The sequence below is a fragment of the Vombatus ursinus genome, unplaced genomic scaffold (assembly GCF_900497805.2).
Source record: "Vombatus ursinus unplaced genomic scaffold, bare-nosed wombat genome assembly UNPS02014801.1, whole genome shotgun sequence".
In the NCBI taxonomy this organism is placed as follows: Eukaryota; Metazoa; Chordata; class Mammalia; order Diprotodontia; family Vombatidae; genus Vombatus; species Vombatus ursinus.
Genome location: NW_020954579.1, coordinates 11,173,672 through 11,198,158, shown reverse-complemented (window position 1 = coordinate 11,198,158; position 24,487 = coordinate 11,173,672). Strand labels below are relative to the sequence as shown.

The 24,487-nt window shown below is 35.2% G+C and overlaps 1 protein-coding gene across 3 annotated transcripts in view; it reads right to left on the bottom strand.

Moving 5' to 3' along the window:
- The window catches only part of TLK2 (tousled like kinase 2), a 168,750-nt gene that overhangs the window by 44,982 nt on the left and 99,281 nt on the right, over positions 1 to 24,487 (bottom strand). For all 3 annotated transcript variants that reach the window (XM_027872944.1, XM_027872946.1, XM_027872945.1), the window contains one exon: positions 4,962 to 5,114. In XM_027872944.1, coding sequence (XP_027728745.1) covers positions 4,962 to 5,114 — 153 coding nt within the window. The remainder of the gene's footprint in view (positions 1 to 4,961; positions 5,115 to 24,487) is intronic.

Here is a 24,487-nt window from a genome sequence, read left to right as displayed (position 1 = left end):
ATAAAAGTCTCATGTCCAAGATATATAAGGAATTTATTAAAATTTATAAGAATAAGGATAATTCCACAAAAAATAATACAAATTAAATCAACTATGAAGTTCTATATCACACATATTAGACTGACAAAGATGAGGAAAAAAAGTGTCAACTGGGGCTTCGAGGGAAAAAGGAATACAAATGCACTGGTGGTGAAGCTGTGTGTTGGTCCAGTCACTCTGGAAAGCATTTGGTCAGTTCTGCATATCTTTTGACCTACAGATACTACCAGTACTAGATCTATATCCCCAAAGAAATAAAAGAACTAGGAAAAGGATTTATATGTAAAAAAATATTTAAAGCAGCTATTTCTGCAAACTTGAAACAAAAGGAAACAAAATTCCTCACAATGGTAGCATGAGCTCAATTCCAACTGATGCCCTGGAACGAGGAAAATAGTTTGTTTCTTGTACGAGTCTTGAGCCAACAAGTTCTATGAATCAACATTTAACAATTTATAACTAAAATACTGAAAAGAAAATATTGGAGAAAGGTTCTACATCACAAAACAGAGACATCACCAAGGGAAAAAAGTCATATATTAACGTGGCAAACATACACAGTTCAGTGGTTCAGTCTTAGACAGCTAAATGAATTATGGTATATGAATCTAATGGAATATTATTACTGCATCCATAAAAAATGACAAGGTTTTAGGGAAAAATGGTAAGGCCAATATGAAGTGATGAAGGGTTGTATGAAGAGAACTAGGAAAACTATTTATACAATAACAATATCATACAGAAAAGCAAAACTGAAAGACTTGAGAACTCTAATCAATGCACTTGACAAACCATAATTCCAGAAGGCCAAAGATGAAGCATGCTACCCACCTCCTAAAAAAGGTGTGGTGAACTAATATTACAGAATGAGACATTTTTGGGCATGGCTGACATTGTTTTGTTTAGCTACATATATTTGTCATGACGGTTTCACTTTCCTTTTTAGCTTTGTTCAATGTGAGAAGGTTGTAGATGGGAGGGGGAGAAATAGTTAATTTACAACTAAAAAGACTGTACAAAAAACAAATATTTTCAACCAAGCTAATAGGACACACAATTACAAGTGGAGTTCATGCTGGTAAAGGGGCAAAACTGAAAACTGAGTCTGCCACAGGTATGAAACAAGGAAAGAATAACAATGACTTATGGTAGGAATTCAGTTAGAGGTAGAGGAAAAATTAGGAAGAGAAATAAGAGCGATGCAAGAAATTCACACAAAAAGAGTCAACAGCTTGGCAAAGGAGGCACAAAAAATTGTGAAGAAAATAACTCCTTAAAAAACAGAAGATGGGGGCAGTTAGGTGGCGCAGTGGACAGAGCACTGGCCCTGAAGTCAGGAGGACCTGAGTTCAAATGCGGCTTCAGACCAAACACTTGACACTTACGAGCTGTGTGACCCTGGGCAAGTCATTTAATCCCAAATGCCTAAAAATAAAAAAATTAAAAAACAAACAAAAAAACCCAAAAAACAAACAAAAAAACGTAGAACACACCACATGGTAAAAGAGGCACAAAAATCCAATGAGGAGAAGAATGCCTTGAAAAGAAGAAGTGGACAAATGGGAGGTACAAACACTCACTGAAGAAAAGAACTCCTTAAAAAGTAGAACTGGCCAAATGGAAAAGGAGGTACAAAAGTTCACCGAAGAAAATAGGGGGAGGAGAAAAGAGAAAGGGGTGGTGATAGAAGGGAGCCTGAATTGGGGTAGGAAAAAGACAGAAGTAAAACACTTTTGAGGATGGACAGGGTGAAAGTAGAGAGTAGGATAAATAGTGGGGGGAAAACAGAATGGAAGAGGACACACAGTTAATAATTATAACTAAGAAAAAAAACTTTACAATGCAAGTTTCTCTGATAAAGACATTTCAGAGCAGCTAGGTGGCGCAGTGGATACAGCACCAGCCCTGGATTCAGGCGGACCTGAGTTCAAATCCGGCCTCAGACACATAACACTTACTAGCTCTGTGACCCAGGGCAAGTCACTTAACCCCACTGCCTGAGCCAAAAAAAAAAAAAAAAAAAAGACTTCATTTCTCAAATATACAGAGAACTTAGTCAATTTTATAAAAAATAAGAGCCATTCCTCAGTTGATAAATGGTCAAATGATATGAACAGGCAATTTTCAGACCAAGTAATCAAAGTTATTTATAATCATATGAAAACATGCTCTAAATCACTACTGATTAGAGAAATGGAAATTTAAAAAACTCTGAGGTACCACCCCACAACTAACAGATTGAGTAGTATGACAGTAACAGAAAATGACAAATGTTGGAGGGATGTGGAAAAATAGGGACACTAATGTACTGTTGATGAAGTTATATACTAATCCAACCATTCTGGAGAGCAATTTGGAATTATGTCCAAAGGCTATAACACTGTGTATATCCTTTGACCCAGTCCTATCACTACTATGTCTGTGTTCCAAAGAGATAAAAAGCAAAAAGGAAAAAGACCTGTATATACAAAAATGTTTATAACAGCTCAGTGGCGGCAAAGAATCAGAAATTGAGGGGAATGTCCATCAACTGGGGAATGGCTGAACAAGTTGTTGTATGTAACTGTGATGGAATACTATTGTGCAATAAGAAATGATGAGCTGGATGCTCTCAGAAAAACCTGGAAAGACTTATGTGAACTGATGCAAAGTGAAATGAAAAGAATCAGAAGAACACTGTACACAGTAACAACAATATTGTACGATAATAAACTATGAATTACTTAGCTATTCTCAGCAATATAATGATCCAGGACTTATGATGAAAAATGCTATCCACCTCCAGAGAAAGAACTGATGGAGTCTGAATGTAGATCAAAGTATATTTTTTCTTTACTTTTTTTTTTTTTTGGTCTGTGTTTTCTTTCATAACATGACTACCATGGAACTATGTTTTGCATGACTGCACATGTATAACCTACATCAAATTGCCTGCCTTCTAATGAGGGGTGGAGGGAGAGAATTTGGAACTCAAAATTTTGAGTAAAGAATGCTGAAAAGTGTCTTTATATGCAATTGCAGGGGAAATAAAATACTAAATCATTATAAATAAATATGTAAATAAATAAATGGATGGATGGATGGATGGATGGATGAATGAATGAATGAATGAATGCATGCATGCATGAAAGGCCCTCCTGCCTAGATTTCATAGGAGCCCAAATGGCAACTGCTTCCCCATCATGGTGACCTGAGCTGAATCCCAATTAATGTTCTGGGACAAAGAAACCACTTTAAGTCCGTTTTATTGTTCTTGAGCCAGTCAGTTCTATTAATCAATATTTAATAATATTTAACTAAAATACTGAAAATAAAATCTTGGATAGTGGGCCCTATATCACAAAACAAACCACAAAGGGGAAAAAATGGTCAGATTAAAGTGACAAAAATAACTGGTTTAGAGTTTTAGAGAACTAATGCTGAGACAAAGCATACCAACTTTAAGAAAGTGATTTGACACTGTTAATGAAAACTTGTTACTCTGACAGGAGGCCAATATTAAAATGATGTAGCATCATCAATCAAATAAACTTTCATTGAGCCTACTGTGTGCCAGTTATTATTCAAGGCAACAGATATTTTAAAGAGCAAAACAGCTCCTGCTCTTGAGAACTTTACATTCTACAGGAAGGAAACAAAATGTAAACAAGTTACTTAAATACAAGGCCACTAGCAGTTGGGGGAACTGGGAATGTCATCATGTAGAAGATGGAATATAAACTACATTCTGAAGTAAGGGGGGGATTTCATGAGTCAGAGGTTAGGAGGGAATTACAGTTCTAGGCATAGGGGATGGCCAGTGCAAAGGCACAGAGACAGGAGATGATGAAGTGTTTTGTGTGAAGAATGGAGGAAATTACTAGTAGCTATGTTGGGGATAGACCAGGGTGGGGAGACACTTTAAGAAACAACTATAATGTCCAGGAGAGAGGAGATTGGGGCCTGAACTAATGTGGTGGTTATGCATAGTGAGGAAAGGGGCCAGATGTGAGAGATGTTATGGAAGTAGAAACAAGATCTGAAAACAGACTGGGCATGTGAGTAGAAGAATTGAGGAACACAGAAGTTGTGAACCTGGGAGATGAGAAGAATGGTGGTGCTTTCACAGACACAGGGAAATTCTGCAGAGGAAACTGTCCTCATATTGTTTGACTTCTTTGTGTCATCAACACAATTAGAAGAGTGGACATTACGGTGTCTTTCTTCTTAATAGAAAACTGATCCATGACCCAATCCACCATTCTACTTCAGCTACACACAGGGACTGTCAAACCTTTCATGCACATGTGGTCTACTTCCATGATTAAGAATTTTGAACTTTATCTCATTACAATCTTCATTCCATCTCTCCCTCTGGACCTCTTAAAGTTGTTATTCATACTCACTCTACACTCTAAGCCCTATACCTCTCAGGTTCTCATCTAGGCCATCATACCTGCTCTGGCTACACTTTCCTCCCTTCCCAATCTTGACCCTTAAGTGAACCAGTCCAACTTTAAACTACAAATTTCTTTCTCTCTTGAATTCCTTGTTCATACTTTATTCTTGAGTCCCTTGCTCTTTTCTCTTTTCCTGATCCCCTAAGAGCTGTTAGCACCTTCCCTTCCCAGGCTTCTTTGCATTTGATTTGTATATGTCGTGCATATACCTATACTTCATAAAAGTGACTGACAAGTCACTGACGATAAAAAATGACTGACAAGATAATACATATTACAACCTTTTGACACAATCACCTTAATGAAAGTTAATTTTTGTATGAGCTCAGCCAATCAAGAAAAAAAGAAAACTTCTATTCTAATTCTAATTCTCAGTTGCTCTAGTGATGAAGTTTCATCACTTATAAAAATTCCCCAAAGATAGTATGAATTAAAGCAGCTATTTTAGCTCTGAAGGCAAAAATTCATAAACATTCAACATACGTTTCATTTTCAGCTCCGTTGGTCTTGCTTTTGCGTTGTTTTTGCTCATTGTTTGCTGGAGGGGTCTGTCCCATTGCAGGAGGTTTTCGTTTTGCTAACATTTTTCTTTGTCTCTCTATCTCTTCCCTCTGTGAGTTTATCCTTTCCTGTTGCCTGAAGATATAAATAAAAAGGTTTAATTTTCACTAATCTATGAACCAGAAATCATATTTCTTCTAAATTTTGGGGAAAAAAGCATTACCCTTTAAATAAATAAAATACAGATATAATGTTTAACATCTCTTCAAAAACTTCAGTGACTTAACAGCAGAAAATCCTTTAGTTGAAGTATAGTGAAAACAATGATTTAATGCATTTAAAAGAATAAATGAGATCTGATTTATGACATCCAAAGTAAGAAATTAATTCTAGCAAGCCTATATTTAAGGAGGTAACAATTTCATTGAGACACAGCATGTTATCATGGAGTAAATTTGGATTAAGGCCTACTTCTAAAACAAACACTGTTATATTTATCAAAATGTACCAATTACTTGAGATGACTCATTTGAATAGCAAGATATTATAAGGTTCTAAGTACTTTGGAATAGGATAAAAAAATTGCTTTTTTTCATTACTTTAAGTTATTGTCAAATCGAGGAGATACATTCTGTTTAGAAATGAACATTTTTAACAAATATCACTGCCTGATTACTAAGTAGTCAAAGAATATGAACAAACAGTTCTCAAAAGAAGATTCACAAGCCATTAAGAACCATGTAAAAAATGGTCCAAATCAAAATCACTAACAAAGAGAAATGCACATCAAAATAATCCTGAGGTTTTACCTCATATCCAACAAATGGGCAAAGACAACAAAACACGGGAACAGTTAGTGTTGGAGGGGTTGGACAGGTTAAGGTTGGAAGAGATTGACTCATGAATACATTGTTGGTAAAAATGTGAATTAGTGCAATCATTTTGGAGAGCAATTTGGACCTATGCAAATAAAGTTACTAAATTGCCCATGCTCTTTAACTCAGAGAATCTACCATTAGACTTAAACTAGGAGGTCATTGATAATGGGAGTACCCATATACAGCAAAATATTTATGGCATCACTTTTTGTGGTAGAAAAGAATTGGAAGCAAAGTGGCTGCTCATCAACCGCAGAAGGGCTAAATAAATTATGGTATATGGGTGTAATGAAATATTTCTGTGCTATAAGAAACTACAAATACAATGAATACAGAAAGACATTAACTGATGAATGGTAAAGAGCTAAGAAAACAATATTCACAATGATTACGACACTGTAAATGGAAATAAGAACTACCATAAAACAATAAATTACTGGCCATTCTTTCCAGTTTGGCTACACTTCCACATTCTGCTGGTCTTCACTGAATAGTCATTGGTCTTGTTGCAGGAGTTGGAATATTGCTTGCATCTCACTGCCCCTTCAAACTTTCCTTCTACCATGATTACTGAGCAACCTCTCTTCCTTTGAGGTTCATGATATTCAAATTTGTCACTCAATAACACGTTTTCTTGTCTCTTACATATTGAGCTCCCTCGCAACTCCTGGGTCACCTTTCTTTCTTCCTCAATTCATTCAGTGCATGCTTAACAGTATTTCTCAACACCCACCTCTTTCCAAATCCTGATCCCATGTTGGGATACTTCAACATGAATACTCCCTCAAATACCCCAAGTTCTCAGTTACTCAATCTACTCACTTCCTATGACATTTTCTACTCTGCCTTAACTATACATAAGGATTGACTATCATACCCTTAAGTGTGGATATGTCATTAACTATAAGAGTTTCAACTCCATCTTTATGAATTCTAAAATTCCCTTATCTACAGTTCTCACTTTACTAAGGCCGCAGACCTTTTTTTACATAAAATAAATTTGCCCATGGTTTTTATGTAACAAAGATTTGCCCACGGATATAGGAAAGGGGAAGGGGGAAGGGAGACAGGAAGGGGACCAGCACACAGTTCAAGGACAATTGGGGGCTAGGGAAAGAGAAGTGAGAAGAGAGGCTGGTTTCAGCCATGTGAGGGCCTGGCTGGAACCAAGAGGGAGAATATGGGGTGGGGGAGTTACAGGCCAGACATGGACACAAGAGAGGATAGATGATATGCAGGAACTGGGAGTAAACACATGGTACCCAAGCACTGATGAATGGAAAACAGACACATGGGGCCAGATGGGTGGGTAGGTGAGCAGAGAAGGGAAAAGGTCTCCTTTCTGTATGGGAGGTCCCAAAGCAAAGCCCCAATTTGGCATCAGCAGCAGTCTCTCTTCCTGTCCTTCTGTTTTGACTTAGGTTTTTTTTTAAAGGGTTTTTTTTTGGGGGGGGGGGCTACACAGTGCCGACCCAAGGGGCAGAGAGAGAGAGAGAACAGTAAAGTTAACATACATGACTTTTTAGAATGTGGGTTTCAGAATCCTTTACATGAAGTCAAATTTGTGTAATGTGAATTTATGGAAAACAAGGATTGTCTACAACCATAACTGTCTATGATTACACTTTTACCTGTGCCTTACAATCTTTAACACTGCTCTTTGTCCTCCACTATGACCTCCAGTTTCTCCATCTTTCAGTTCTTTACAAGGCTGCCCATCACTCCTGCAAGTAGATATATTCTCCTCCTTTCCCTACCTTGTCTTGATGAATCAGTTCTATACTACTCTCTGTACTCAAACTCCTTGCTCCATGTTCCATCACCAATTACACCTTAACAAACCCAAACCTTGGATTACTACCAGCATCACCTTCACACCCTTATTTATATGCAGCTGAACAGAGCTGAATAAAGTTCAGTCATAACTGAGTACACCACAAATTTATGTTACATAATTTTAACAAGGTTCTCACTGTAGCAAGGTAATCCTTTTACATGTCTTGAATTGTCATTTCCCACTCATCACAATGGATATCCCAAATCTTTTCATCTCTGCTCAAGTCTCCCAAAGCCTCTTCCTCCTATCCTCTCAGCTGAGGACCCTGACATATTTCACCAAAAATAAATGGGGTCATCCAACAAGAGCTCCCTCTTCTGTCACATTATCTTCTCTCACTATCTCTTCTGTCATCCCTGTCCCTCATGAAGAGGTGACCCTTCTTGCCAAGGCAAATCCCTCAATATTAATCTTTGCTTTCACCCTTGCTACAACATTTTTCTTCCTCTGTTACACTCCTTAAACCTATCTCCCTATCTACTGGCTGATTACAAGCACTCCAATATCTTTCATTCTTTAAAAAAATAAATCACAATTAATCTTACCATATCTGCTAGCTATCATCCTATCTCTTCTCGGCTAAACTTTTTTTAATTAATTAATTTATTTATTTTTAGTTTTCAACATTCACTTCCATAAGATTTTGAGTTTTAAATTTTCTCCCCCTCCCTTTTTTCCCCCCTTCCCAAGATGGTGTGCAATCTGATACAGGCTCTATACATACATTCATGTCAAACATATTTCTATATTGTAAAGAATTGGAACCAATGGGAAGAACCACAAAAAAGAAACAAAACAAACCAAAAAACGAGCAAATAGTATGCTTTGATCTGCATTCAGACTCTGTAGTTCTTTTTCTGGATGTGGATAGCATCTTTCATCATGAGTTGTCTTAGATCCTTTCATTGCTGAGAAGTGCTAAGTCTATCAAAGTTAGTCATGCACAATGTGGCTGTTACTGTGTACAATGTTCTCCTGGTTCTGCTCACTTCACTCAGCATCAGTTCATACAAGTCTTTCCAGATTTTTCTTAAGTCCACTTGCTCCTCATTTCTTATAGTACAATAACATTCCATTACATTCATATACATTCACATACCACAACTTGTTTAGTCATTCCCCAACTGATAGCCAGCCCCTCAATTTCCAATTCTTGGCCACCACAAAAAGAGCTGCTATAAATATTTTTGTACATGTGGGTCCTTTGTACATTTGTGTGATCTCTTTGGGATACAGCCCAAGAAGTGGTATTGCAAAAGGTATGCATAGTTTGATACCCCTTTGGGCATAGTTTCAAACTGCTCTCCAGAAAGATCAGTTCACAACTCCACCAACAATGCATTAGTATTCTAATTTTCCCACATCTTCTCCAACATCTATCATTTTCCTGTTTTGTCATGTTAGCCAATCTGATGGGTGTGATGCGGTACCTAAGAGTCGTCTTGATTTGCATTTCTCTAATCAATAGCGATTTAGAGCATATTTTCATGTGACTATATATATCTTTAATTTCTTCATCTGAAAACTACCTGTTCATATCCTCTGACCATTTATCAACTGGGGAATGACTTGTATTCTTATAAATTTGACTCAGTTCTCTATATATTTTAGAAATAAGGCCTTTATCAGAGACACTGGTTGTAAAAATTATTCTGATCAGGTAAACTTCTTGAGAAAGCCATCTATAATTGGTGCCCCTACTTCCATTCTTGTCAGTCAGTCATTCAGTCAATAAATATTTATTAATTGCTTTCTATGTACCAGGCAATGTGCCAAGTGTTGAGGATACAAAAAGAAGTAAAAGATAGTCCCTGTTCTCAAAGAGCTCATAAGACAACAAACAAATAAATACAAACAAGCTATATACAGAATAAGTAGGAAGAAGTTAAAAGAAAGAAAGCACTAAAATTAAAAGAGGATAGAAAAGGCTCCCCTATAGAACAGGCCTGCATAACCTGCAGTCCATGGGCCATAAGCAGCCAGCCAAAAACGCAGATGATGTTTTCCTCTACATTTTTCACAGGCCACCTGAAATCCTTTGGCTGGCCACAGGTTGTGCAGACCTGCTATACAAGAGGGGATTTTAGGTGGTACTAAAAAAGCAAGGGAAGCCCATAGGTGGAGATGAGGAGGGATAACATTCCAAGCATAGAGGGCAGTCAGAGAAAATGCCCTGAGCTGAAAGATAAAGAGTATCTTGTTTGTGGAACAGGAAGGAGTCAGTGTCACCGACCAGGAGAGAGTATGTAGTGTGTAGTGAGTAGGTGGGGGCTAAGTTATAAAGGGTTTTTGAATGCCAAACTCAGGATTTTGCATTTGAATCTCGAGGCAATAAGGAGCCACCAGAGTTTACTAGATACGGGTTGACATGGTCAGATCTACGCTTTCGAGAAAACACTTTAGTGGTTGACAGGAAGGTAGACTGCATGGCAAGAGACTTGAGGCAGGCAGACCCATCCAGTAGGCTGCTGCAATAGTCCAGAAGTGAGATGATGAGGTTCAAAGTTGTGGCAGTGTTAGAAGAAAGAAAAGGGTGTGGTTGAGAGATTTGCAAAAGGTGAAATGGACAGGCTTTGGCAAGAGATTGGATATGGTGGGTGAGAAATAGTGAGACACCCAAGATGACTCCGAGGTTGTGAGCATGAGAGACTGGGAGGATGCTGCCCTCTATGGTAATAGGGAAGTTAGGAGAGGGGAGAGTTTAGGGGGGAAAGATAATGAGTTCTGTTTTGCACATGTTTAATTAAAATGTTTATTGGACATCCAGTTTGAGAGGTTTGAAAAACACCTGGAGATGCAAGATTAAAGGTCAGAAGAGGGAGGGCCAGAATAGGTAGACCTGAGAATCATCAGCATACAGATAGTAATTATATCTATGGATGCTGATGAGATCACCAAGTGAAGCAGTATAGGAGGAAAAGAGTCCAGGACAGAATTCTGTGACAGCTACAGGACATGATCTTGATGAGGATCTAGAGAGGAGATTAGGAAGGAATGGTCAGACAGGTAGGAGGAAAATCAAGAAAAAGTGGTGTCTTGAAAAATAAGAGAGAAAAGAGTGTGGATGAAGAAACGGTGATCAATAAAGTCAAAGGCTGCAGAAAGATCAAAGAGAATGAGGACTGAGAAAATGTCATTTCCTCTCAATTGATTCTAAACCCATTACAATCTGGTTTCTAATCTCATCATTAGACTGAAACTGCTTAGCCCAACATCACTAATGACCTCTTAATTGCCAATCTAATGGCCTTTTCTGAATTTTTGTCCTTCTTTACCCTGAAGAGTCATTGACAGTGTCATTCAATATCTTCTGGTTACTTTTCTCTCCAAGCTTTCACAACATTGCTATCTTTCAATTTTCCTCCTTCCTGTCTGACTCTTTTAAGTCTACCTTTGCTTATTCTTCATGCAAGTGACATCCACAAACCATGGGTATCTCCCAACATTCAGTCATGCACCCTCTTTCTTTTCTCTCTATACTATTTTGCTCAGTGATCACCTCACCTCATAGTGATTCACTTATCCTTTTTATGCAGATGCTTCCCAGTTCTATATATCTATTCATAATCTCTCTTCTGAGGTGTATAGCTTTGCATCACAAATTTCCCTTTGGACATCTCAAAGTGATTATAACATAATTATCTTAAATTCATTATGTCCAAAATAAATTCATTAAACTAAATCTTCCCCTCTTTCTAACTTCTCAATTATTTTTGAAGGGTATCACAATCCCTCCCATTACCCATTCTCAACTCTTCATCCCTCAGGTTTATATATCCAATATAATGCCAAGTCATGTAGTTCCTACCTTTACAACATCTCTCATATACATCACCATTTATTCATTCACACAAACACTACCCTGGATCAGGTCTCATCACCTCATACCTTGATGATTACAATACCCTGCTGGTTTGTCTCCCTGCTTCAAGTTTCTCCCTATTCTAGTTCATCTTCCTTTCAGCTGCCAAAATGATCACGGTTAGTACGGGTCTGACCATGCCACTCCCTCCTGCTCAATCAAAATGAGTGGCTATCACCTCCAGGACAAAATACAAAATCTTTTGAGTCTCTTCACAACCTAGGCCTTTCCTATCTTTCCAGTCTTCTTACAGTATACTCCCCTCCGTGTACTCTACCATCTAGTTACACTGGCCTACTTACTTACTTACTGTTCTTTGTACACGACATGCCACCTTTCAAATCCATACCTTTTTACTGGCTCTTTTTCTTTCTCTTCCTGACTTCCTTAAAGACTTATGTCAAATTCACCTTCTGCAAGAAACCTTTCCCAGTTCATTTAAACTTCAGTGCCTGCCTACTGAGATTACTTCCAATTTATCTTGTCTATATCTTACTTGTATATAGCTGTTTGCATACTCTCTCCCCCATTAGAACGTGAGATCTTTGAGGGCACAGATCATGTTTTTCCTTTTCTTCAAAACCCCACTGCATAGGATAGTGCCTGGCACACAGTAGGTACTTACTAAGTGATTGTTCACTGACTGACTGATATGACTCCAATGAGTCCAGATCTCCTATAAACATGCCAATAAAGTTCTAAAAATGCACAAGAAGAAACAGTGATTTAAAAAACAAACAAACCACAAAGTAAAATGGTACCAAGTATCTCCATTCATTCCAGGATTTGCACAAGACTGATGTAAGCTTTTGTATGCTCTGAGAGGAGACAATCAAAGAGAGGAGCTGCATCCCTCTGCCAGAGACACATCAGGAGTCAGAGACAAAATAAAGTCCACCACAGTAGGAAGGAGACAAGTGTTCAGGCAGCCAATGTTGAAGTAAGAGCAAGAGACAGAGCTAACAAAAAACCTCGACTCTTACAGGATATTTGCTACTAATTCAAGTGATTACCTCTGGTTGGAACCTGTTTGGACTACAGCATTGGACAGCATCAATTCTCTTTTTAGGACTATTCAAGATATAGAGAGCAGGCCTTAGTCTTAGCCATTATATTTAGAACAGCAGGAACAATGGCACCCAGATGATAGTGAGGACAGAACCAAACACAGTCTGACCAACCTATTTAAGAGTATGGAAGGAACCGCTTGACAAAGTTGGAATCCACAAACTAAGGTTGGACACAAAAGTGGAGACAAAATGCTTTGCAATATAAATTATGTTCTGGTATTGCTAGGTTTTCATGCTTCCTGTTTTTGTTTTTATTATTTCCCTTCAAATAAATTCTGGTTTTTTTTCCCCCCTAGCTTTAAAAAGTAATTTTTTGGTAATATGAATGGTATGACACTAAGAAAAATTAGTCATGTCATGTTTTATTGGCAAAGCTTAACCATGAATAATTAATATTTCTCCAATTATTGAGTTCTGCCTTTACTTCAATAAAGAATGTTTTATAGTTGTACTCATGGATTACCTGGATATACTGTGAAGTAGACAACCTAGTATATTACTCATTAGATATTTTGAATGCAATTTCTCATTCTCTTCCGCTGAGTTTGGTTAGTAATATACAAAAAGAATGATATCTGTGGGTTTATTTTATCTCCTGCAACAGAGCTAAAATTATCAGCTTTTTCAATTAATTGTGGTTGTCTTTAGAATTCTTTGGATCAACCATCACCTTATCCGCAAAAAGCAATAGTTTCTTCCCCCTCAATGAACATGCTCATGCTGTCAATTTTTTTTCTTGTCTTTTTGCTATAGCTAGTCTTTCTAGCTACTACATCAAATAATAATGGCTGTGAAAGACATGCTTTTGTTTTTATCCTTGGTATTATGGAAATGCATGTAGACTTTCTCCATTAAATGTAAATGTAATATTGGCCTTAGAATTCTGATAGTTACAATTTACCATATCAGGGAAAATTTCATTTATTCCATTGCTTTTTTAGCATTTTTAAATAAAAACACTATATTGTGAAAAGCTCCATTAAAATATCTAAGGATATAACCATGTGTTTTTTGTTATTTTTATTATTAATATGGGCTATCATGTTTAGTTTCAATTTTATATTCCTACTGTAAATTCTATTTGATCATAGTAAATACTGTTTTTAATATATCTTGGAACCTCTTTCATAATATTTCATAATATGCTTTTATTAAAAAACCATTAGTGATACACTAGTTTAGAACTTGGGGTTTTTTCTCTTTTTATTGATTTGTCTCTCATTGGCATAGGAACAAGGAGGTAGTTTAGAAAAACAACTTCTATTTTTACCAGAGTTTATAAAATACTGTATATAATCCAATGTTCTTTGAAGGTTTCACCACATTAATTTGCTAATCCAACTAGTTCTGGCTTTTTTATCTCTCAGGCTTCAAATGAAAATAGCACACCCACTTCATTTTACACATATATAAATGCTTTGCAAACCTAGAACTACATGAAGGTCATCTGTTATTATTAACAGGCAACAACAAAGATTATTAATATTATTTATGGCTTATCCTTTTCTGTTAAAAAGATTATTAAAGTAACCTACTTCTTGTTCTGTTAATCGTGGTATTTTATGTTTTAGCAAATGATCATCTATTTAATCTAAGCAATTCACTTTATTGGCACATATTTGGGTAAAATAACTATTAAGTGTTTCCTTTGTCTTCAATTACTGTGAATTTTCCTTGATACTTTAAAAGATGGTTTTCTTCTCTTTTTTATTAGACTATTCAATTTTACTACCTTAAAATCTGATTCTAGTTTTATCAACTCAGTGGTTTTTGCTTTTAAATTTGTTAATTTTTGATTTTCAAAATTTCTAATTTAGGGTTTAGTTGGGGTTTTTCTTTTATTTTGCCACTTTATTAATTTATTTGTTGCTTTCTCAGGTTTTTTTTTTTTGATACATACCCCCATTTATTGTTATTTTATTTCTCTCTTGATAAGAATGCTGAGAGACATATATTTCCCTCTAAATTCTTTAGCTAAATCTGAAAAGAGTTGGTATACTGTGTCTCACTTTTGCAATTTTCTAAAAAATATATTCTACTGTTTCTATTATTCATTCTTTGACCCACCAATTCCTTAGGAACAAAGTATATAGTGTCCAATTATTTTTTAATTTTTCTGCAAATTCCCTTTATTAAATAAACTTTTATTGTATCAATCAATAAGAATGCATTTAATAATTCTCCTTTTCCTCATTTTTGTGAGGCTTTAACGCCCTAATCTATGGTCAATTTTTGTTAAGATGCAACATGTACAATTGAAAAATACACACCCTTTCTGTTCCTCTTCAGAGAGTTATCATATCTAAATTTTCTAAAAAAAAAAAATTTCAGGTAATTTCTGGCCAAGAAGTCTGAAAAAGTCTTAAACAGGAAACAGAGACCACAATAGCTACCTCTGTTCTGTAGAGTTAACCCGAGGTTTAATAAGAGTTTATTCCAGTCACTTCGTTAAACTCTGTATGAATCCTTTGATATCTAGTGTTTCTTGTTAGATTCTGAAATTGTCTTCCAAATATGAAGACGATGAAATTCATGTTCACAGTTACGAGTTAACTGTGCATCTTCCTCAGTTAACTATGTATCTTCCTCCAATCTTTCTTCCTGTACTTTTATCTCTTTTCTCCTGTCCTCATCTATTATAGAAAAGATGGTGATGAAACTGGACTCTGAGTAACACAACTGATTTATAACTGAAGTGATCTGTATTTGCATTGCTATCCCTCTTCTCTTTCTCTCACCTCACCCAAAATCACAGGATTTTGTTCTTTTTCCTCTTTAGTCTCTGTCCTCTGATCTTAGAGTGTGTTTGCCATGACTAATCCCTCAACAATCTTACCCTCCCTATGTCACCACCTATTTCCCAATTGAGTTTAATATATTTCTATTCCAAACTGTGTATTGAACCTTTCTCAGTTCAGTTCAGAAGAAAGAGGTTTACATGGTACGCTTTCTTCTCACTAACCCCCTCACAAAATGTTTCTCCATTTTCCAACTAGTGTCCCACTATTATGTGAGAAAGTAAGATTCTTTCTCTTCCTCCTGCTTTATTCCCTAATATACTTCCTTTTGTTCCTTCTATTAAGATCTTCAAAACAGAACAAAATCATGCCCAGGACCCTGTTAATCTTATTTTACTCCATTTATAATCCTAGAAGACATTTAAGGAAAGTTTTTTTTTAATCTATTTGAATATAAGTTTCTCCAATGTTCAGATATATTTACTTTTCTAGTTTTCCCCTGAATTCTCTATTAGTGTTTCAAAATTTCTATGCTGCTCTGGTCTTTTTATCAGAAATGCATGAAAGTCCTCTATTCCATTAAAACTTTTTTTTCACAGCAAAGTTATACTCAGTTTTGGAGGGCAATTTGTTTTTTAGCTACAAGCTTTTATTGTTTGTCTATTATAATATCATATCCCAAGCAATCTAGTAGATCTAAAATTTTGTGTGATCTTGGTATTCATTTTTTGATACATTACTTTTTTTTTTTTCTTTCTGGCTACTTGTACTAATTCTTTGACCTGAAGCATCAATTTTGGCCAAGATATTCCTGGCAGTTCCCATTTTGGGGTTTTTTCAGGGATTGAGTAGTGGATTCTTATTTTTCACTTTGCCCACTAGTTCTAATAGATCTATCTAGGCAGTTTTCTATTATGACTTTTAAAAAAATTTTTATTAATTTATTTTGATTTATCAACAATCACTTTCATAAGCTTTTGAGTTTTAAATTTTTCTCCCCCCCCCGCCTTCCCCAAGACGACACACAATCTGATACAGGCTTTATATATACATTCCTATTAAACATATTTTCACATCAGTCATGCTGTAAGGAAGAATTAGAACCAATAGGAGGAACCACAAGAAAGAGGAAACAAAAGAGAAGAAAAAAAATAGCAAATAGTATGCTTTGATCTGCATTCAAACTCCATAGTTCTTTCTTTGGATGTGGATGGCATTTTCCATCATGAGACTTTTGGAGATGCCTTAGATCCTTTGCATTGCTGAGAAAAGCTAAGTCTATCAAAGTTAGTCATCACACAACATGGCTGTTATTGTGTATAACGGTTCTCCTGGTTCTGCTCATTTCACTCATCATCAGTCCATGTAAGTCTTTCCAGGTTTTTCTGAAGTCTGCCTGTTCAGCATTTCTTACCTTGTTCAGCCATTCCCCAATTGATGGCCATCTCCTCAATTTCTAACTCTTTGCCACCACAAAAAGAGTTCCTATAAGTATTTTTGTACATGTAGGTCCTTTTCCCATTTTTATGATCTCTTTGGGATTACTATGACTTCTTGAAGCATGATATCAAGGCTTGTTTTCGGTCATGATTTTCTGGTAGGAGGATAATTCTTGGATTACCTCTCCTGAATCACTTTTTCAGGTCAGTTAAAAAACAAACAAACAACACTATAAACTTTGCATTTTCTTCATTGCTTTCTGATAGGCCCATTATAATTTTGAGGGAGCTCAATTCTTGGGTAAACTTTTATCATCTTCTGATATAAGCTGCTACCTCTCCTTTCCAGTCTTTTGATCTTAGCTCTACTCATTTAAAATTATATTTTGAGCTCTTGTTCTTCCACGTACTGTTGCAGTATTTCTGCCCGAGTGATTCTTTTCTCTGAAGCTCTACTAAGACTTTCCCCTTATTCCATAATATTTCCTCACTTGGTTTGGCATTTTCTTCTGTCTTGTCATATCTCCAGTCTGTTTCTGGATAAAAATTATTATATGCTTGGGTCAGACTCTCCTCCTCCTCAAACTCTTGAATGGTGTAGAGTGACCCTGCTTGGTCCAGTAAGTCGTGGCTAAAACTAAGTCCCACCTCCCACAGAATTCTTGGCTGTGGGCTCAGTTTCCTTATGGCTCAATTTAGGCTTTGTCCTTAGCTCTTTCTCTGATTCCTTCCCTTACACAATCTCAAATCTAGAGTTTACTCTATCCTTTCCTAAATCCCTGATAAGCCCAAACCAGATGTTGGCAAAGATACTGATTGTGAGTTTGCATTCCGGTTTCCCCAGCAATTCTTATCAAAGAGTGTTATTTCCTAAGTCACTTATGTTTTCAGGTTAAGTTCATTAGTTTGGATTATCTCTTGTCTAGTCTGAATCATTAATAATATGTTTTTGTATTTACTAACTAACCAGTACCAAACGGTTCTGATGATTACTGATGTATTAGTACAGTCTGAAGTTTAAAAATGCCATTCTCTTTCCATTCCTACTCTTTTTCATTATTTTTCTTTGATATTATAGATTTTTTTTGTCCTAAATAAATTTTATTATTGTATCTAGCTCTACAAATAACTCTTTGGTAGTTTGGTATGGCATTAAAATTAACTTTGTATTGTCATTTTTATTATATTGGAACAGACCAACAATAAGCATTGGCTATTTCTCCAACTATTTAAATTGTTCTTATTTCTTTCCAGAGTATTTTGTAATTTAATTTATACAAGTACTGATTATACTGTGGTGATATGATCCCAAATAATTTATGCATTTTATAGTAACTTTAAAGGGGATTTGCCTTCCAATTATTGCCTTTTGGATTTTTCTTTTAATATGTAGATGCTATTGATTTTTGAAGATTTCTTTTATAGCCTGCAACTTTGTCAAAGCTATTTATGGGGTTGATTAGCTTCTTTATTGGTTCCTTAGAATTTTGTAAATAAATCATAATGTCACCAGCAAACAGACAGTTTTTGTCTCCACTATGGCTAACTTTAAACCCTTAATGTCTTTCTCTTAACTTTTCCTTTAGCTAGTATCTCTGGAACTAATTCAAATAACAAGAGTGAGGGAGGAGGATACAAAATATCCAAATCTTTTAACCCAGAGATTCCACGGCTATCACTGACAAGAGTGCTTCACAGATATCAAAAAAAAATATACTAACACTTTTTGTGGCAGTAAAGAACTATAAAAAAAGTAAATGCTCATAAAGTAGGGAATGGCAAAGTAAACTGCAATACATGAATGTAATTATTCCACTTAAAGAAAATATGAATATTAAAATTGCAAATTAACTTCGGTAGTATTTTCATTTTTATTATACTAGCATAGCCCAACAATAAGCACTGAATATTTTCTCCAGCTATTCAAGTTGTTCCTTAATGCATAAAAGGATATTTTACAATTGAATCCATAGCTATTTTCTGTACTTAAGAGCTGATGCATTTTGTAGTCATTTTGAATAGAATTCTTCTTTTTTGCTTTGCCTTTTGGAAGTTGCTTTTTATTATATAGAAATGCTACTGATGTAAGTGAATTTATTTTGTAGTCTCTAACTTTGCTGAAGCTACTCACTTTAGTAGACTTACAACCAACACCAATGACAAAATCTGATTAGAACTAAGTCAACTCTAGATTTGGGACTGTGTAAGGTAAGGAAACAGAGAAAGAGCTAAAGACAAAGCCTAAGTGGAAACACAAGGAAACTGAGCTCACAACCAAGAATTCTGTGGGAGATGAGACCTAGTTTTAGCCACCACTTACAGGACCAAGGAGGGTCAACACTACACCACTGAAAAGTATGACCCAAGCATTTAGTCGTTATCCAAAAATTGACTAGAGACATGACTAGATAGAAGAAAATGCTGAACTCAATGAGAAAATATCATGGACTGACTCTCCCAAAAGGGAAATTTAAAACAAGGGGAAAGTTTAAGTAGAGCTCCAGAGAAAAGAATTACTTGGGCACAAGGACTATAACAATACCTAGAAGAAGAAGAGCTACAAATTATAATCAGCAAAGAATTAGGAAATCTTTGTTGATTCCCTAGGACTTTCTGAGTAAATAATCATGTCATCAGCAAATAGTGATGATTTCATCTCCTTTTTATATTATACTTTTAATTTCTTTATTTCATTTTATAGCATTTCTGGAACTGTATCGAATAACAGGAAGGGATATGTGATCTTGCTTTGCTATTAAATTCACTGAGAAACATTCAAGTGTATCACCACTGCATATAATATTACCTTTTGCTTTTAAACAGATATTTTTAATGTATTTTTAAAGATCCCTCAATATCTTTATGGGCAGCTGGATGGTGCAATGGATAGAGCACTGGGCTTGGAATCAGAAAAGACTCATTTTCATAAGTTCAATTCTGGTCTCAGACACTTACTAGCAGTGTGACCCTGAGCAAATCACTTAATCCTATCTACCTCAGTTTCCTCTGTAATGAGCTGGAGAAGAAAATGGCAAACCATTCCAGTATCTATGCCAAGAAAACCTCAACTGTGGTCACAAAGAGCTGGACAAAACTGAACAACAAATGGCAAAAAGAAAAAACAATTATCAATCCTAGCTGTAAATATGAATGGGATGAAATCGTCCATGAAATGGAGAAGGGTGGAATAGATTAGAAAAGAATCCAACACTATATTATTTAGAGAAAAAAAAACTCTTAAAAAATAAAAATTCACAGCATTCCCTAGAGAAAAAATGGTTACGTCTTTGTACATTTAAATGTAGAAAAGCCAAAAACAAATAAAAAATCAGAACACAACCCCAAAAACCCTATGTACAAAAATAAATTTTCTGAAAATCAAAGGAGATGAACAAAATTTAAAATGAAGCTGAACTGATAAATAAAAATAGGAACCTGTTATTTGAAAAAAATCTAACATGAAAAGAATTAGATTTTAATTAGATAAATAATTTTTTTATTTTTAGTTTGCAACATTCACTTCTATAAGATTTTGAGTTTTAAATTTTCTCCCTCGCCCCTTCCCAAGACAGTGTGCAATCTGATACAGGCTCTACATATACATTTATATTAAACATATTTTCACATTAGTCATGTTGTAAAGAAGAATTAGAACCAATGGTAGGAACCACGAGAAAGAAGAAACGAAACAAAAAAAAGAACAAATGGAATGATTCCTAGATGACATATTTTTCAAAATAAAGGAAACCAAACTAGCAAAAATAATTCATAACAGATAAAGTGGAAATTCTAAAAAATATATGTTAGAAAGTATTTCACACAATTTTATGCCAAGAAAACTGAAAACATAAATGAAGTGGACAAATACTTTAAAAAATATGTTAAACGAAGAGAATTCAAATAATCTAATCTCAGAAAAATACCTTGAATGAGCCATAAATGAGGGGTGGAAGAGAAACCAAGAATCACATTTTAAAAGCATAACTGACTCTAATTTTAAATAAATTGTTTAGAAGAACACGGAAAGATGGCATCCTACAACAATCCTTCTTACATAAATATGTTCCCAATACTTAAACCGGGAAGAGATGCCTATACCAGGAAAAGATAAATGAAAAAAGGAAAATCACAGAGCAACATTTTCCCATGAATACTGATTTCAAGATATTAAATGAAATACTGGGAAAGACATTATTGCAACATATTTAAGAGATGGACAGGTTGGATTTATGCCAGGAGTGCAAGGTTCATTCAACATAAGGAAAATTATAAACAAAATATATCATTAATCAATAGCAGAAACATTTTAAATGACATGATTGTTTCAACATATATAGCTTGAGAAAATGCAAAATCATCTTATGTCAAAACAAAAACAAAAACAAAAACACAAGAAATATAGGAGTAAATAGATCCATCCATCAAAACATCTACAACATATAACATCAAGGATGAGCATTATCTGCTCTGAAGAAACTCTAAAAAATTTTCAAATGTGGTTGGGGTAAAGCAACAATGTCTATTTAATTACCACTATATAAAAGACAAGAAATTGAAAGAATTTTATTATCACTTTTCTGCAAATGGCATGATGAAACCATGACATTTAGAGAACCCTAGAATGTTAACTAAAAATTAACTGAAACTCTTAAATTAACTGAAACCCAATAAATCATCAATTAGCCTTTTTACATATTAGCAATAAAACTAAGCAGTAAGAAATAGAAAAAGAAATTACAGTGAAGGTAACTATAGAAAGTATACAACATCTAGGAAAACAGCTACTGAGACATGCCCAGGAATTATACGACTACAACTATAGAACTCTCTTTATAGAACTCTAAAAAAAGGAAGAAAAATAATTAGTGAGAAATTAATTGGTCATGATTTGTTCTGGCTAATAAAATTAAAATTGTAATGCTATTTAAATTAATTTGGAGAATCAGTATCATAGCAATCTACTGAAAGATGAGTTTGTCTAAGTAGACAACAACAAAATTCATGTGGAGGAACAAGATCGAGAATCTCAATGGAAAGAACAAAAATGACGGAAAGTAGCAGTAGAAATAGTAAAGGTACTAGTATCAGATCTCAAAACTAAGCTACAAAACAGTATTCATCAAAAATATTTGATATATATCTTAAAAATAGAAAAATATAACAAATTACATGACATCCCAAAGCAAACAAATATAATAGCAATGTGCTCAATTGAACTGAAGGGCACTAGGTACTGGGAAACATGACTGATTAAATGACAAAACTGCTAGGAAAAAGCAAAAACAGTATAATACCACTAACAGCTCCAATTGTACTCATGACTTGAAAAAAAATTTTTTAATTACATCATACACAAATTAGAGGACCAAGGGAAGAAATTATCTTTCACATCTATGGCTAGGGGGAAAAGATGTCTTGACTCACAAATTTTTTAAAAGGACAATTTTTATTACATTAAACAGATAATTTCTGCACAAAATCATTACAATGAATAAATGTAACTAAAATATGAAAGAAAACAATTAATTGGGGGTAAGCTTTTCAGTGAGTTTCTCGCGATCTGATGTCAAAGATACATGAAGAACTAATATAAAAGAACAAAAGCCATTCTCCAATAGAAAAATGGTTAAATACGAAGAAGTAATACTTAAAGAGGAAAAACAAACCAATAACCATAATGAAAAATGTTTTAAATCACTAATAATTAGAGTAATGAAAATTAAAACAACTGAGGCTCCTCCTCACACCCACTGATCACTGAAGATGGCAAAAAAGAAAAATGACAACTGTTGAAGGGATTGTGAGGAAGATATAAATTAAAGAAAAAAGGATAAAAATCAAAGTTTTTACAAAAATTATTGGCCATAAACTAAGAGGTCAGTGGACTAATAATCAAATTCCTATGATTACATGACTAATAAACGTAGAAGTAAGCTTCTAATCAGTAAGAAGAAACTAAAGCAGGGGCAGCTAGATGGTATAGTGGATGGAACACCAGCCCCAGATTCCGGATTACCTGAGTTCAAATGTGACCTCAGACATTTAACACTTACTAGCTGTGTGACCCTGGGCAAGTCACTTTACCCCACTGCCTTGCCCTGCCCAAAAAAAAGAAGAAGAAACTAAAGTTAGTTTCTGAGTAAAAGCTACTAGACTCAAGCTGTTTTCAGTGAGAATTTTAATATTTAATTCTTTCAAATGACTCATTGAGTAAGAAGGTAAACATTACACATATCATATTAATGCAACAGAAATATGAGACACTGAACTGCGAAAACATCCTTAGGGAAATCTTGAGCAATATAGATAGACGTAAGAGAACTTAAATGTAGAAAACAAATGGTACGCAAGTTGATCAATATTAAGACTCTTGTAACCATTTTAAAACCCAAAATATTCTGAAAGCTCTCGAGACATAAGAAATCCAGTTAATACTTTATATTAAAGTAGGTATAAAAACACATTACTTTTTTCAACAAGGAGAATTTTTAAAAATCATTATCAACCTACATTTACATAGAGATAGAGATGAAAAACACTAGGTGTTTCATATCACACTGGTGATGCTAGATTTCTGAAGACTGTCAACAGACTATAAGCCTTAGCAGGCTCTACTAAACTGAGGTTGGATTATTTAAATTTGCTATTACTTATTCTGTTAATCTAGGCATTTTATATTTTTTCTAAACATTCATTACATTTAAGCTGACATGGCTGGACAAAATATTTTATAATAATTTTCTTTATTTTCTCATTTGCTATGAACGTTCCTTTATCATTTATTAATTTGATACTTTGATTTCCTATTTTTTAATCAGAACACCTAAAAATGTGTCTTATTTTTATTAGCTTTTCTCCAAAATAAAAAGGAGAAAAAAATAGTTCCTAGTTTTATTTATGTTGTTGTATAATTTATTTGATATTCTAAGAATTTCCATTTTTGGAGGTAGGATGAAGATGGCAGAGTAAAGCCATGAGCTCTTCCAAACTCTCCTCCAAACAACTTTAAAACCTCAAAACCAATTCTGGATTGGCAGAACCAAAAAAAAGGTTGGGATGAAACAATTATCCAACCCAACATAACTTAGAAGGTTGGAAGAAAAGGTCTGTCTCACTGGGGTGAAAGTGGAGCACAGGATAGCACAGGGCAGCAGCAGGCCTTAGGAGCATGTGCACTGACAGCAAGGCTTTCAGACCTCTCAGACCACAGATGGTAAGTGGACTGAACAAGTGGCCAAAAAGAGATTACAGAGACGATTTGCTAGCACTGATTGCAGGATCCTGTTGTACTGCTCAATCATGGTTATGGGTCACAGTCTTGGGGAAGGAGGAGCACTAGTGTACCAGTGCTTGTAGTCCCAGGAGAACAGGGACTCTACTCACAGTTCTAGGGTAGAAAAGAGTGCTTGTGATCACTCTCAGGCAGAAGAGCAGTGACCATACCTCTCTTTACAACATATCACCTTGGAAGAACTGATAACTTACAGACCTCAAGAACTAACTCTGAAAATAACAATAAGAAAAATCTAAAACTCTTCTCCAACAAGGAAGACAACCCAACTTTAACACAAAGTTAAAATTCAAGAAATGGGCTGGAAAAATGAGCGAACAGCAACACACACACACACACATATACCACTGACACAAACCAGATGAAGACAATGAAATCAAAGCAGCTACATGC